This window comes from Artemia franciscana, chromosome 13 (assembly GCF_032884065.1).
Source record: "Artemia franciscana chromosome 13, ASM3288406v1, whole genome shotgun sequence".
NCBI classification, from domain to species: Eukaryota; Metazoa; Arthropoda; class Branchiopoda; order Anostraca; family Artemiidae; genus Artemia; species Artemia franciscana.
The window spans coordinates 17,641,485-17,657,395 of record NC_088875.1 but is presented as its reverse complement, the minus strand read 5'-3'; the positions used below and the strand labels follow the sequence as shown (position 1 = coordinate 17,657,395).

The following is a 15,911-nucleotide window of genomic DNA, read 5'->3' as shown; positions in this document are numbered from 1 at the left end:
AGGAAGATTTGCTAGATGTTTTCCAGAGAAATTGCATACGCATTGTTTTGGGTACCCGACTGACTGATCGTGTTTCAAACAGGAGGCTTTACGAAAAGTGTGGTTCAACCCCGCTTTCTAGGACTATAATGAGAGAAAGGTTGAAACGGCTTGAGAACGTTCTGCGGAATGAAGAATGACAGATTGCCAAAGATTGTTCTTTATGGGTAACCGTCTAGGGCTAAACGGAAAGCAGGTCGTCCGTGGTTGGGGCGGGAGGATGTCGTATAGAAGATTTATAGGAAATGGGAACTTCCTGGGAGGGTGCGAAAAGGGAGGTTCTGAATAGATTGGGATGGCAGAGGAATGTGCGTAGCTGTGTCTTATAACCGTCTAGGGCTAAACGGAAAGCAGGTCGTCCGCGGTTGGGGCGGGAGGATGTCGTATAGAAGATTTATAGGAAATGGGAACTTCCTGGGAGGTTCTTAATATATTGAGATGGCAGAGGAATGTGCGTCGCTGTGTTGACCTCAGGCACCTTGTTGCTGTGGTGAGTGTTTGTAGTTGTAGTAGAGAACCCTAATGCAGAGGCTTCAGGGTCCAGCTGCGAGAATGTTGAGTTAAGCATTTTTTCCGAGGGGCGAAGACTCCCTTCACATTGAGGAAATGATGGTTTAATTTGTGAAATGATACCCGATTTAGAAATGCCAATATAGTAAATGAGGTATATTCTCTTAAAACGTCTGCTGTGCAAAAGTTGTATTTTGATTTAAAGTTTCGGATTAAAGGGACGGTTGCCGTCCTTTCATCTTAGTTGACCCTGGGTATGCTACTTAATATATTAGTAGCATGTTTTTAGCTACTTAGTTAGCTATTTCTCAATGACGAAGTCCACTTCGCCGACATAGAATTTTGTACCATCATTCCAAAATGAACTTTAGGCCAACTTCATCACATGACTTACAACAATAATATCTATTATATTTTTTGGTTTTATGTCAATAAAACAAAAAAGTCATTGTCCTACAATTAATTTGGAATATTGAATTTCTTTATCTAAGGAAATTACTTGTGAAAGTGTAGTTAAAAGTGCTGAGAGATAAGGAATCGAATACTTTTCCTGTTTTTTTTTGTTTATTAATAAGTAGTTGAAAATAGTTTACAACTTGAAATAAAGACAATGTAAACGCAAAGGAAAAAAAAGAAAAAAGAATTACATTTGCTCTGATAGATAAACACTGCTTATGTTATGGGTGGTTATATATTTTCAGAAACGAACTAAATTATCACACACTTCTTTTAGTAAACACAGGTCAAATTTTAGCATACAAAGTGGAAGGTTATGGGGTGCTTCGCAACAACAACTTGTTGGTTAAACGTGTTTGACTAATTAATTAGACAATATGTGACTATAAGACATATTTCTTTTTCTTTATTCTTTTATTATTCATTTTTGTGAATAACAAAATCCCCAAGTTTTTTATTGTGCACTGGGGTCATGTCAGGAAGCAATCACAAAAAACAGGTTAGGACAGGTTTTTATTCAGTGGAAAAAATTGATAATCTTTTCATAGAACTGATATTCCGAATGCCGCATTCAATGAATTAGAAAGCAAAATTATCGGATTTTATCTCATTTTCTTACAGCCCAAGTAATTAAGAACACCATCATATTTTCTGTTGTACATTTAAACCTTATCATATACTTCATGAACCCCCTTAAAACGGTCCATATTTGTCCATAATGGGAGCCTCATTTATATAGTTTTCTCTTTCCTTTGTGAACCAATCCGCAAAAAACATGAGGAAAACAAAAATGTGTACTAATAATTTGTTAAGTAGGCCATTTTTAGTATTTTGGAAGGAGTATGAACCATCCTAAATTACATTCTCAAAATAAAAAGTGTTTAGAAATCAAATACGAACAAGTTATTGCTAGCATTTGTCTTAATCAGTTGCTGCGAAAACGTTGTTCCCCATAACCTTCCACTCTGTATGCTAAAATTTGACTTGTGTTTACTGGAAGAAGTGTGTGATAATTTAGTTCCTAGTTCTCTTAATTTATTGCTATCGTTCAGCCTTTTCTTTGAATATATATAATTTTTTTGCATTCTGTTTTCTTCAGGAGTTATCATTTCGAACCATTGGCCCGAGGGGTCGCTATCTCTCAGAAATCCTGTGCACAAGCTGACGCATGCCAAGCGCGGTGAAACAGCGCCAAGCGTGGCGGAACTGTGCGGCACACGTGGCGCTCCGAGACGTACACTAGACGGCGGAACGTCAGTGCGCCTTGCACTGACCGTGTAAAATTATGAAGATTGTCATGCTAAGGGGAATTTCGATTTTTTGTGCTTCTTTTCAGTTTTAAAAGACATCGTACTGCAGCACAGTAGCTTTGATGGGGGTGTGGTGGCAACTCACTTCAATTAAGACAAACACTGATTTCATTAAATTTTAGCTATGAAAGTAAGAACGAGGGTAAGACATAAAAAAAACATAAGAAACAGATGTATTACAACATTAAAATGTGCAGTGGTAATCTTAAAAGTCAGACGGCTATCGCCTCTCGAACCCTATGCCAATATTTAATTTGTGTTCATTGGAATTTAACGTGCACTCGTTTTTTAGTTATAAAAGTTAAAAATAATATTTTAGTAGAATTAGTTTTATTGCAGTTTCGGTAAAACTTCATCTTAATTGGTGCAGTGGCTCGTCTGGAGTGGTCAATAATGATGATAAAAATAATTTGTTTTAGGGCAATAGTGTGAATAAGGCATGTAGAGCTAAAGCAGAACAATGTACTCTAGTGCTGGTTCATATTTGCGTTGAAGTCATACTGGTTACAGATTCGGAACTGCTATTGTTTCGGGAAGAGGAAATGATGGGTTCTCATTTAATCATCACAATCAAATAAAGTCGAGGAAGGTTCCTTCTGTTCTTCTTTTATATGAATTAAGACAAGATCTGCTCTCCACAGTTTGTGTATGATTTTCATAAGCGACACACTCCTTGCAACCTTTATTGCCTTAATTAAGACTGGGCTTAAAGTCAAGCTAGGCCTCTACAGAAGGTACAGTTGGTACAGTTCCTGCAACGGCTTAACTTTAGTGTTCTTCTTTGCTTTTATTAGTAAAAAAAACACAACACTTCTTTTGAAGAAGTATTGGAACAGAACATAATCTTCAAAATTCAACAAGGGATCGCAATTCGTCGTAGCTTTTTCAACTACTAATTAAATTAATTTATTGTACACAAGAGGTCAGGAAGTATACAATACATTTTTGGTGGAGAAACTTATGGTCAAAATTTCAATTTTTCTTCGCGGTTGGATTCCGAACGAAAGGAACATCATTGAAATATCGACTAGGTCAGAGATTCAAACTCAAGGTGAAACAAATTGCACAAGCCGCGACCTAAAATTTATTTTAAGATTTTTCAAACTGCTAGCCAGAGATTTGAAATATTCTGATAATTCATAGATAGGCATGGGATAATATGAGGTAGGAATCCAATCCCACTTTCTAAGGCTATAATGAAAGAAAGGTTGAGATGGCTAGGGCACGTTCTGCGGATGAAAGATAACAAATTGTCAAAGATTGTCCTTTTCGGCCAACCGTCTAGGGCTAAGCGAACAGCAGTTCGTCCTCAGTTGGGATGGGAGGATGTGTTAAGGAAAGATCTAAAAAAATCGAACTTCCTGGGAGGGTGCAAAGAGGGAGAATTTGTATAGGTTGGGATGGAGGAGGATCGTGAGTAGCTGTATTGACCTCAGGCGGCTAGGCGCTGCGGTGAGTTTTTATTAGTAGTGATGACAAGGGTGGTATGCGGGATTTTTTTCGGTGGGGGGATCACAAAAAACTTTAAAACGCATCGAAAATTTGTTTATATTCCTTTTTATTACGTCTTTACGAGTGGGACAAATATTTGGGGAGGGGTTCCAACCCCCTAACCCCTCTCCTCTGGATGCGGCCTCGGTAATAACTATCGATAGGTGATGCAGGAAGAACAATATGCTTCTTCACGCAATTTAAAAAAAGGTATAAGGGAACAATAAATCCATCAGATAATTATTGACTACTTCCTTTGGCAGTGTCTGCCTGTTATTTTTTCCTATTCTGTCGCTTCTCTTCCCTATTTCTCCAATCCTTTCCCTAAAAATAAATTCTTAAGTAATCTCCTATAGAAGATAGATCGGAAGACTGAACTGATTGATAGTACGCAAGCGGGGAATCCCATACCTCTACGTTTATGGCACCCTGGGTAACTTCTCAGGTTGCCAGTACCATGAACTGGGTCTGCTTGTTGGAACAATATACTTTTAAAAGTGTCCTATATTTTTCGAAGAGACACGGGGAGAAGTGTAAAGTCTGCGATTTGAATTTTTCAAGACGCTAAAATTTTGAAAATGGAAGACATTCTGCCAATAAAATAGTTGACTTGAGACGTGCCGTAGAGGTAAGGTGCTTTTGTACTGTTGAGGTAAACCTAATACTTGATCTATATTTTTATTAGCTTGTTTGCTTTTCTTCTTGATATAATTGCTTAATTAAATATGAAAGCAGGAGTGCAAAATCGTAAATTAAACCTTTAAGCAATGAAACAATTAAGTCTTTTTACAATTAGGGTAATGGTGTCATTTCCTCTAGCCAAGGACCCATTTTTGTAGACTAAAAGACCATTTTATCTGTGTGCTTGAATTAACCGACGGTTGAGGTTTGAAATCAGCAACAACTTTTCTAAAAATTCTGTGTTTGTTTAATTTTTGGTACCACTAATTTCTCATTGCTTTTTTCTGTTTTTATTGTAAGCTGCGCTAATGAGAAATCCATTGATCTAAGGAGTTTAGAGACCCCGACTTAGAACTGAAGAAACTTTTATAGCTTGTCGCACTTTAAAACGGATAATAGATAGACATATCTATTAACAAATGAACTAACATCATTTTTATACAATTCTAATAAGGGGGGTTAATCCCAGAATTGCCTCTCATTCAATTGGACTACCTGTCGTGGCCTTTTCTACAAGTAGCCATGACTTGATGCCCACAACTATTTGATTTTAATTCAATGTTCTAACTCAATTACTTTGACTTACTCAAACTCTGAATTTAAGAAACATATATAGCTTATCGCACTTTGCAAACCAGACGCATGTGTGAAAGACGCGTTTATATCTAGAAATCAGATGGTGTTCTTGGTAAAACTCACGTTTAGCTTTTTAAAAATGTCATTAGTATGAAAGAAGGCAGGCTTGAATGATAAATTCTTTCTTTCATTATATTATTTATCTGTGTAATAATTGTGATGCTTAAGGAACTTCTTAGGCATCACGAAAATAACTTTTTCTTGTAGAAAATACTGCATAACTAAATGTTACCATGGGAAACGCTAATCTTCTCATGTCATTTCTCGAGAACTGAAATTTGGGTCTGCAGATGTAGCTGTTAATAAATAAGCATTAAAAAAAGAATATATTTCTTAATAGAGTTCAGTTAAAATTATAGAAGTCTTTGTCATAACGACTTCAAAAATTCGCCTTTTGTTTTTACTTTTTAAGGAAGATTGTTCTAGTCGCAAAATCTAGGAGTCAAGCTTATTTCTCTTTAAACTTGAAATTATACCATTAGTGTGAGAAAAAGTCTCAGTCGCACAATACAAATAAAAATAATTAATGATAGTTAATATTTGTTAGTGTCGTAATATTTGTAATGGGTGTCGGAAATTTACCAAAATTCCCATTATAAAAAGCTGCGGTTTCTTGTAGTACGTCTCTTATGTTTCGTAAAGTTGTAAAGAAATAAATTGTTTTTCTCGATTCATATGTAGACTTGGCTACGTGATTTAGTTTATTTTTCTTATATGATCATTTCGTGGTAAAAATACAATCAAATTCGCTTTGTATAGGTATCGTTCTTAAACAGCTTTTGCTTGGTAACAAGTACCTCTGTTTGCCAGTTTCAGGAACAGCGGTGGGTAACTAGGTAGGATGTTTCTGACGGAATTGTTAAATTCCAAACAGATGTACTTGTTACAAGTGATGAATAGTTTAAAATAAATTATTTAGCGACTGTGGGACTCTCCCAGGGTTCACTCTCTTGTGGCGTTCTCGCAGCTCATGTTTTGTGGTTGCGCACCGCATATTTGTGACTTTAGTACCTTAGAATCCTTATACTTCATCTTTCTGGTATATATATATATATATATATATATATATATATATATATATATATATATATATATATATATATACATATATATATATATATATATATATATATATATACATATACATATACATATACATATATATATATATATATATATATATATATATATATATATATATATATATATATATATATATATATATATATATATATATATATATATATATATATATATATATATATATATATATATATATACTCGACTTCCAATCTTTCACCGTAGTTTGAAAACTTAATTGTTCATTGTTTATTTGCTCGTCAGTAGTGATTACAGTGGTAGCTGCAACCTAATACAGAGTGAACCACAGCTCATAGTAACCAGAAGTTTCAAACTGCATTTGGAAAAAAAGAAAAAAGCCGTCGGTGAGAAAAAAATTGCCACTTGAAGGTGATTCAGGAATGGTCGATTAGTGTTATATAGTAAAAATTTATTGTAAAACAAACTTGTGGGGATTTTGATGAAGAGTCTGAAACCCCCCAACAATGGCGTCAGGTTGAAATGAAAAGTACATGGTTAGAATCACTATGATCTAAAACTCTACATAGGGGATCATAGTCCTCCACCTTGCACAACAAGGAACATCACTCCCACTGATTACTGGTTTGTCTTTTTTCTTCGTTTTATTTTCCATGGGTGATTGTACCGAACCTGTGTACCGATTTTAACGAACGTAGAATCTTGTGATAGGACTTCTTTGAACGGAAGTTACAGTATCTAGTGTCCTGTTTAAGTAGCAAAGATCGTGCCATCGCAAAATGGCAATTTCTACCATTTTGTACCACAAAATAACAATGTTTTTCGGAAGAGGATGTTCTTTTCAAAATGTCGGGAATCGAAATTCTAATATAGTGTATCAATTGTCTATGGTCTAAAACAGGGCTTCTTAAAATTTTGTAATTCCTGACCCCATTTATGATTGCGAGTTTCTTAACGACCCCAACAAATACAAAAGAAAAATAAATAAATATTTTTTGATCATATATTTATTATGTAACAATATACATATGCATATGAAAATATATAAATTTAGAATTCGTTTTGAAACATATAAAAATCTAAAATTGAAATGTGCACAAAATGTTATAGAAATGTTTTTATTATAGTTTCAAAAACAAAAGTGGATTCTGACCGTCTTAATTCTCTCGAATATATCCAAGTAGTTGCGTGGTAAATATTAAATTAAAGCTTACGTTAAAAATTTAATGAGATGGATGTGCCTGTTTCTTATTGCATAACATATCAAATCTTGGTGTAATGTTTGAAACTGCTGGACGTAAGACCTGTTCAACATTTTTATCGCTGAACGATATTGGGATTTAATGTGTGTTAAAGCTGAGAAAGTAACTTCACATAAATATGTGGTGTTGAATGGCAGAAGTACATTTAACGCCATATCGGCGATTGTGGGAAATTCAGTTCTAGTTCCGATCCAGAATTCAGTCAAGGGCTTTTTTTGGAATTGTAGTTTTAAGTTTGAGTCACGCGAAAGCTCAGCAAATTCCTCTTGAGCTTTAAGTGGTAGATGATCAATCTCACTTAAACCTATCCAAAACGGCTTTTGAATCCAAACTTTTTTTTGTAAATCAATATTTAATATAAAATATGTCCGGAACTGTATTTCTAGCGCTTTTAAGTGATCTACAATAGTTTTTGCAATACAAGTTTTACGATGACTTTTCTCAATTACAAAATTGTCGACACTGGAAAACATTTAGAACGAATTTTTTTCGACCCTACTTTTCCAAATGCTGATCTTTTTAATAAAAATTTCAATTTTATCGTTTGAAGTAAATATGTCGCAATTTTTTCCTTGAAGAGACAAGTTAAAATCGTTTAACTTCGCAAAAATATCTGACAAATAACACAGTTTGGATAGCCACAAGTCGTTTTGAAAAAAACAGCAAATTCACATTTTAATTCAGTTAAAAATATTTTGATCTTGTCCTTTAATAACAATAATCTTTTTAAACTTTGACCTCTTGACAACCATCTTACTTCTGCATGTAATAACAAAGATGTGTAGTTGGAATCCGTATCCTTACAGAGATTTGAAAATAAGCGACTGTTAAGGGCATGGCTCTTAATAAAATTTATGACCTTGACAGCATCCTGAAGCACATCGTTCAATTTTGGTGCTATTAATCAATTAAGAAGCGCCCAAAGGATTTTTACATGCCGGGAAGTAAGGTCCCGACGGTCGCGAAAGGGTTATACTGACTAATTCGGAATAACATGCACTTCGTTCACAATCATACAATGGCTAAATGAAAATAACACGGAATGTTTATATAGTTTTTTAGAAATAACATTTAGAAATTTTTTTGATAATATTTATCAGGATTATTTCGGTTTTAAGAGATTGACAAAAATAAATCTACATTTTTATAAATTTCTATAACATCTCTTGATTCATAGTAAATTTATACAAGATATTAAAATTATCGGAATAGAAATGCTGGTATAAACAGTCTTTCCGAACCAGAAGATTTTATGATATATTTATCTATGATGATTGTTATTTTTCTTTATATCAATAATTTTACAAGTTAAAAAACATTTTTTGTTAAATTGTATTTTTATCACTCGCGACCCCATAATTTTGCTATGTGACCCCAAATGGGGTCGCGACCCATAGTTTAAGAAGCCCTGGTCTAAAACACTAAACAGAAGGTTTTGAGATTCCATCTATAAAATTAAGTCGTCGGCTGACAATGACATGAATACTCCTGTGATTACCAAGGTTATTCGTAGATCATGATCATCTGTAGCTGTTGATCAAACAGTTCGTGGTAACGAACTGTAGTAAGGAGCGACCCGGCTCAATAGTAACCAAAACTCTAAAAAATTGAATTTTGATATCAATATCTACACCAAAAGAATCGCATTTTAATGCTGGTTTTAAATATATAAGTTAAATTAAATATAAGCCCATAACTATTATTGTATTAAAAATACAAGCCCATAACTATCTTTCATCGTATTATATTTTACTTAAAGTTGAGTTTTTCTTTATAGGTTCTGTTTCTGTTGGCGGGAGTCGCTCTATACTTACCCCTTGTTACTGCGTACTATTTAATATAGGGTTCCCTTAAATACTTAGAGGGCTGCCAAAACATTTTCCGGCTGTTCGTGCTCTAGTTTAATTTTCGTAAAACAAGATTTTAAGAAAGTGAATCCTTCCTGAAGACATTTACCCCCTCAAATATTTCTGATGTGTGTGTGTGTGTGTTTGGTGGGGGTAAAATTTTTTACGTGATACCTAATATCAAGTTTTTCTAGGAGGTTTCTCTTGGAAAATGTTTTTAGAGAGTCCTCCTTCCCTCCCTCTTATGTATAGGTGAGCATATGAATCTGAGGTATATGGTCTGAGGAGAAAAGCGTTGAATTATTTAAGAAGTTTTTTAAGTATTCATTATTAGAATGTTCAACTAAATGATTCATTTTCAGTAGAGAAACTGGTTGAAACAGGTGTTCCGCAAGGATAATTTCTTTGTCCTATATTATTTTTTGATATTTATGAATGATTTACCAAATTCTCAAGTTAATTTTTGCTACTGAATAAATGAACTAACGGTTAACTCCACTAATGAAGCATTTTTACTGATAATACAACAGCAATTACCACAGTTAAGACAGCGCAGCTGCTTGAGAAGTCGATGAGGGGATCAGTTGATAAAATTGTAACCTGGCTGGGGATAAATAAACTAAGGATAAATATATGCAAGTCTAATTTTGTCATTTTTTCATGATCGCCGGATTTTTACCCACGGATGAAGGAATTAAATACTTCTAATGGAGTTATACAACGGACTATTTCTTTTAAATGCCTTTGGATTGTAATTGATTAAACTTTATCTTTTAAGTAGCATGTAACTTTAATTTCTGGCAAGAAATCTAGGTATAATGAAGAAAATCCAGCATTTTTCCCCTAAATCTGTCCTAATAAGAGTTCTACAAAATTAGACAGTTAGGCTTTTAGCAGGAATTCCTCCTCGTCAGTCTATTCGGGAATTTTATCCAACCTAGAAAATTTTGTCAGCTACGGCCCTCAGTGAATTTTATGTATTGTGATTTATTTTTGGATTGCTGCAGGATATTCAACTACGCTGTTTTAGTGATTTATTATGCGTTAGATCTCTTGTTCATTCACACGATACAAGGGGTAGTGCTGATTTGGTTGGTCCCCAACCCCTCATTGCACTTCCTGGCTGAAGGGCCAAGAAACGGAGATCAGCACCGCCGGTAGGGACTGTAAAGTCTAATGCCGTACTCTTTACCTTTTTTTATAGGCATTTCTTCCCGTTCGTGTTTTTCTGTTTTATATAGAGGTACACAGAGACCTCACCGCTTGAAGAATACCCTGAAAAGACACATCCAAGACTATCCTTGGCGGGAAAAACACGAATTTTTTGCTTCTGTAGAAATAAGTCTGAAGTCTCTGCTGAAGGGCTCTCGGGTGTGCGGAATTTGGTGATGGAATTTTAATCAAGGTAGCCTCCCTCCCTTCAGGAGTGTTTCTGTGCTTCCTAAAAGTTTTCAACTTCTGAATATTTGGAATCATGATGAAAATCAAGTTTGCTTGAAGACATATTGTTATTGAAATCCCCTTTTATAGACCTTCGGTTGCAATTTTTACGGGTTTTATTGTGCCATCAGAATTTCAGTTTTATTTATTGTTTTGATTTTTTTGAAGTGTGATATCCCTTTAATTGTGAAGAGATTGAAATATTTAACAAACCTAAAATTTCTTTTGATGGAAGTTTTATCACCTCAAATGAAAATTGAAATAGTATTCCTTTGTGCATTTTTTTCTCATCATTTTTATCATGGGATTAATTTGGACCACTTAATTGAATTTATTTATAAAGTTAATTTTCATGACCGTGAAATAGCATTTGCTACTCGGGATATATTTTCTTTGTGTGTTTATTGACATAGTTCGTTTTAGCTTTCAAACAGTTCGTGGTAACGAACTGTAGTAAGGAGCGACCCGGCTCAATAGTAAACGAAACTCTAAAAAACTCGAAACTCTAACACTAGAATCGAATTTTCACGCTGATTCTAAATATATAAGTTTCAATTAATTTAGTCTTTGTCATCAAAAGTTGCGAGCCTGAGACAATTTGCCTTATTTTGGAAAATAGGGGGAAACATCCCCTAAAAGTCATAGGATCTTAACGAAAATCACACCATCGCATTCGGCGTATCAGAGAACCCTATAGCAAAAATTTCAAGCTCCTATCTAAAAAAATGTGGAATTTCGTATTTTTTGCCAGAAGACAAATCACGGGTGCGTGTTTATTTGTTTGTTTGTTTTTTTTGTTTTTTTTGTTTTTTTTCTTTTCCCCAGGGGTCATCGTATCGACCAAGTGGTCCTAGAGTGTCGCAAGAGGGCTCATTCTTACGGAAATGAAAAGTTCTAGTGCCCTTTTTAAGTGATCAAAAAATTGGAGGGCACCTAGACCCCCTCCCACGCTCATTTTTTTCCAAAAGTCAACGGATTAAAATTTTGAGATAGCCATTTTGTTCCGCATAGTTGAAAACCATAATAACTATGTCTTTGGGAATGACTTACTCCCCCACAATCCCTGGGGGAGGGGCCGCAAGTTACAAACTTTGACCAGTGTTTACATATAGTAATGGTTATTGAGAAGTGTACATACGTTTTCAGGGGGATTTTTTTGGTTTAGGGGGTGGGGTTGATGGGAGGGGGCTATGTGGGAGGATCTTTCCTTGGAGGAATATGTCATGGGGGAAGAAAAATTCAATGAAAAGGGCGCAGGATTTTCTAGCATTACTATAAAAAAACAATGAAAAAATAAACATGAAAACGTTTTTCAATTGAAAGTAAGGAGTAGCATTGAAATTTAAAACAAACAGAGAGTATTACGCATATGAGGGGTTCTAAAAATACTTTAGCATAAAGAGCGAGTTATTTAGGAGGAGATAAATACCTCGCTCTTTATGCTAAACTATTTTTAGTAATTTCAACTATTTATTCTACGGCCTTTTTGATTCAGGGGTCATTCTTAAAGAATTGGGACAAAAATTACGATTTAGTGTAAAGAGCGAGGCATTAACGAGGTTACAAACCCCCTCGTACACATAATAAAAATATAAGAATATAAAAGTTTGTTACGTAAGTTAATTCTTAAGTTACGCATATTTTTTACTAATAAAAACGTTCGTTAAAAATTAAAAGTTCTAGTAGCCCTTTTAAGTGACCAAAAAATTGGAGTGCAGCTAGGTCTCCTTCCCCACCCCTTATTTCTCAAAATCGTCTGATCAAAACTAAGGGAAAGCCATTTAGCCAAAAAAAAAAAAATTAATATACAAATTTCATTTCAATAATTTATGCGCGGAGAGCCAAAATCAAACATGCATTAATTCAAAAACGTTCAGAAATTAAATAAAAAAACTAGTTTTTTTTAACTGAAAGTAAGGAGCGACATTAAAACTTAAAACGAACAGAAATTACTCCGTATATGAAATGGGTTGTCCCCTCTGCAATCCCTTGCTCTTTACGCTAAAGCTTTTAATTGTTTTAAAAAGCAGAATTGTGGCAATGAGTCAAACTTTAGCGTAAAGAGCGAGGGATTGCGGAGGGGACAGCCCATTTCATATACGGAGTAATTTCTGTTCGTTTTAAGTTTTAATGTCGCTCCTTACTTTCAGTTAAAAAAACTAGTTTTTTTATTTAATACTATATTAAACCAATGTGTTTGTACTTCAGGAGATCCGTTGTCTAAGGAAGAGAGAGAGAAAAAAAACAAAAAAAAACGTTTCAACATGGGCTATTAATTTTTGGTTCATTTGGGTGCCCTTGTCCACGTGCGTTGGAATGGAAATAAAGGAATTGAAAAGAACGGATGTCGGAGAAAAATTAGTTTGTTCTGTTGGATTCAGTGAAGTTTCGTGTAACAAGAATCTTGAAATTTACCCTGCTACAGTGCCAATTCTGGCCTCTCTTGCGCCAGAGGCATAATTTTGATTAGCTCCCCCCCACTGTCTCACACAGAATTTTCAAAATAAATTATGACAATTAGTTTATTAATTAATTAATAATTTATTTTTAATTATTTTTAATTTACAAGTTAAATTATCTAATTATTAATCATTTTAATTATTTTAATTACTATCGTTTAATTATTTCTTAATCTAATTAATTAAGAAATGAATTAATGTATTGATTATTTTTATATAGTAACTGCACCCTCGACTTTATTTAAGTAAAAATTAAATTTCAAAAATTACAGAATGATTAAAACGTTTAGGTTATTTATTTGAAATTGTGTGCCCATAAAATTTCTGCGCCCGGGGCAAGTGCCCTCTCTATACCCTAAAACCGCATCTGCCCTTTTAATTATTTTTTCTCTTCTTTTCCTGTTTTAATACTGAATTTATTGTTATACTAATCTTGATTGCGAAATATTTCAGCCTCATGACCTACGAATTTCTAAAAAATGGGCTATCGTGTTTTGTTTTTTTTTGGAAACTGAATGCGTTTGTTTGAAAGTATTTATTGTTTAACCATTATTATTTTTTCTATTAAGGAATTCTGGGCTCATTGTTTTCTCTTCTTCAATTTTTGGCATCTCCAGTTATTGGTACACTCTCAGACATCTTTGGAAGGAAACCAATTTTTATTATGACATCTGTGAGTACCTCTATTTTTTCCTTATGAGTGTAATAACTATTTTAGTCAACCTCATAATTTACTTCTGTCGTAATACTACCTACTAGAAATAATTGAAAAACAAATATTTTTAAAATTTGGCTTTTGGAGTGTAAGCCATTCTTATTGAGAGCTTAAGCGTGTATAAATTACTTTGATCCCGCACCGTAACTTAGCAGCAATTTGATGAAGAATACAATAAAATAGACACATTCCAGGGAATAATGATTTTTTTTTCCGTCCTCTAAAGGACAAGAAAAAGAATATTGTTCCTATATTTTCTTAGTACTGGCTCTATATGGGAGGGTTGGATGATCTTAGGGTGTATATGCCGGGGGCTTATAGATTGGATAGTGGAATTTATTATGTTTTTAAATCCCTGGACGAATGTGTCTTTCTGCAACTCATTTAAGTATACAGCCAATAAGATAGGAAAGAAAAGGCGAATTTGAAGGGAACTCAGCTTTGAAATTGATCTTCCTTTGTGCATTTTATTTTAGGATCTTATTTCCAAGTTAGTGGGTCTTTTTCGGAACCCAACTATTTTTTGTTTCAAATTTTCAGTCAAAGGGTGAGAAAAAAGAAATATTTAGAAGGATTTCATTTATTTTATTTTCTTTCCTGATATTGGTACGATATTACTGTGACAACAGAGTAATTGTGGCACAGGTCTATACCACAAAGTTTATTTTCCTTTTTTCGATTTTAAAGATTTATTAATATATCTGAATATTTTTTCCCTTCACGACAGGTTCGTACACAAGAGTTTTCTTGGTTGGGGAATTTAATAGAAAAGAAAAGGTTAAAGGTGACGTATTTGGAAATCCTGAAAATAATTATTATATTTAGGGGGAATAGGGTGAGAAGTCCTCTGGGCACGTGTTTGCTGCTTTCAGTAACATTATTCCTAAATACTATCAAGAGATTCAAAAATGAAAAGAAATATCTGAGTCGCTGAGGCTACCCCAATGTTTGTTTTTTGCTACGATTTAGTCCAATATTACCATTATTATTATCATTATTTCGAGATGCTATAAATGTCGAGGTAAGTCGTTCCTCAACGAAAAATTATAAATGAACGTACAGGAAAAAAAAAATTATGGGCTATAATATCCCCCTGAATTAGTACTTGAACTGAACTTTTGAACTTGAACTTAAAACTTAAACTTTTGAACTGAACTTGAACTTAAACTTTTGGTTACTATTGGCTGTGATTTATTCTTTACTAGGTTACAACTATTGCTATTCCTGCAACCGTAATTAAGTTTTCTAATGCGCGAAATTGTCAATTTTTGCCCTGACCTCGAAAATTCAGTTATGAAGTTTGAATTGCAAGTACTAAAAATAAGATTACCAAACAGTTGGACTGATAGCTATAAAATTGAAAAATGCAAAACAATTTTTTCAACTCAAGGTAAGGAGCAACATTCAAACTTAAAACGAACTGGAATTATTTAGTAGGCCTAAATGTGTGGGGGGGGGGTTTCTCCTCCTCAACATCTCGCTCATCAAGCTGAAGTTTTTGGTACTTCTAAAAAAGCTTTTTATTGTTCTAATTAAAAGACCCTTGAGTTTAAGGAGTCGTTACTAAAGAATTGGGACAACACTCAAGGTGCTGAGGAGGGGGCAGCCCTCTCATATACATAGTAATTTCTGTTCCTTTCGAGTTTTAATGTTGCTCCTCATTTTTAGTTAAAAAAATTTAGATCATTACCTTTACTTGAAAAAACAATAGCTAAGAGCTCATATGGCAGTTGTGATGAGAGATCGGATCCGGTCCGGTTATATCAATCACGCATGTAGAACTTGAGCTGATTCTCGAACCTGTCAAAGCACTAGAACCCCCCCCCCCAACACCCCTAAAGAGATCGGATCTGGTTCGGTTATGTCAATCACGTATCTAAAACTTGTGCTTATTCTTCCCATCAAGTTTCATCCTGATCTCTCCACTCTAAGCGTTTTCCAAGATTTCCGGTTTCCAAGATTTACGTTTCTTCCCTCCACCCCCCAATGTCCCTGGATCCGATCCG

General features: G+C 34.3%; 1 protein-coding gene across 1 annotated transcript in view; it reads left to right on the top strand.

Moving 5' to 3' along the window:
* LOC136034598 (major facilitator superfamily domain-containing protein 10-like) overlaps positions 1-15,911 on the top strand; it is a 67,065-nt gene that overhangs the window by 17,703 nt on the left and 33,451 nt on the right. The window contains exon 3 of the mRNA XM_065715866.1: positions 13,760-13,863. Coding sequence (XP_065571938.1) covers positions 13,760-13,863 — 104 coding nt within the window. The remainder of the gene's footprint in view (positions 1-13,759; positions 13,864-15,911) is intronic.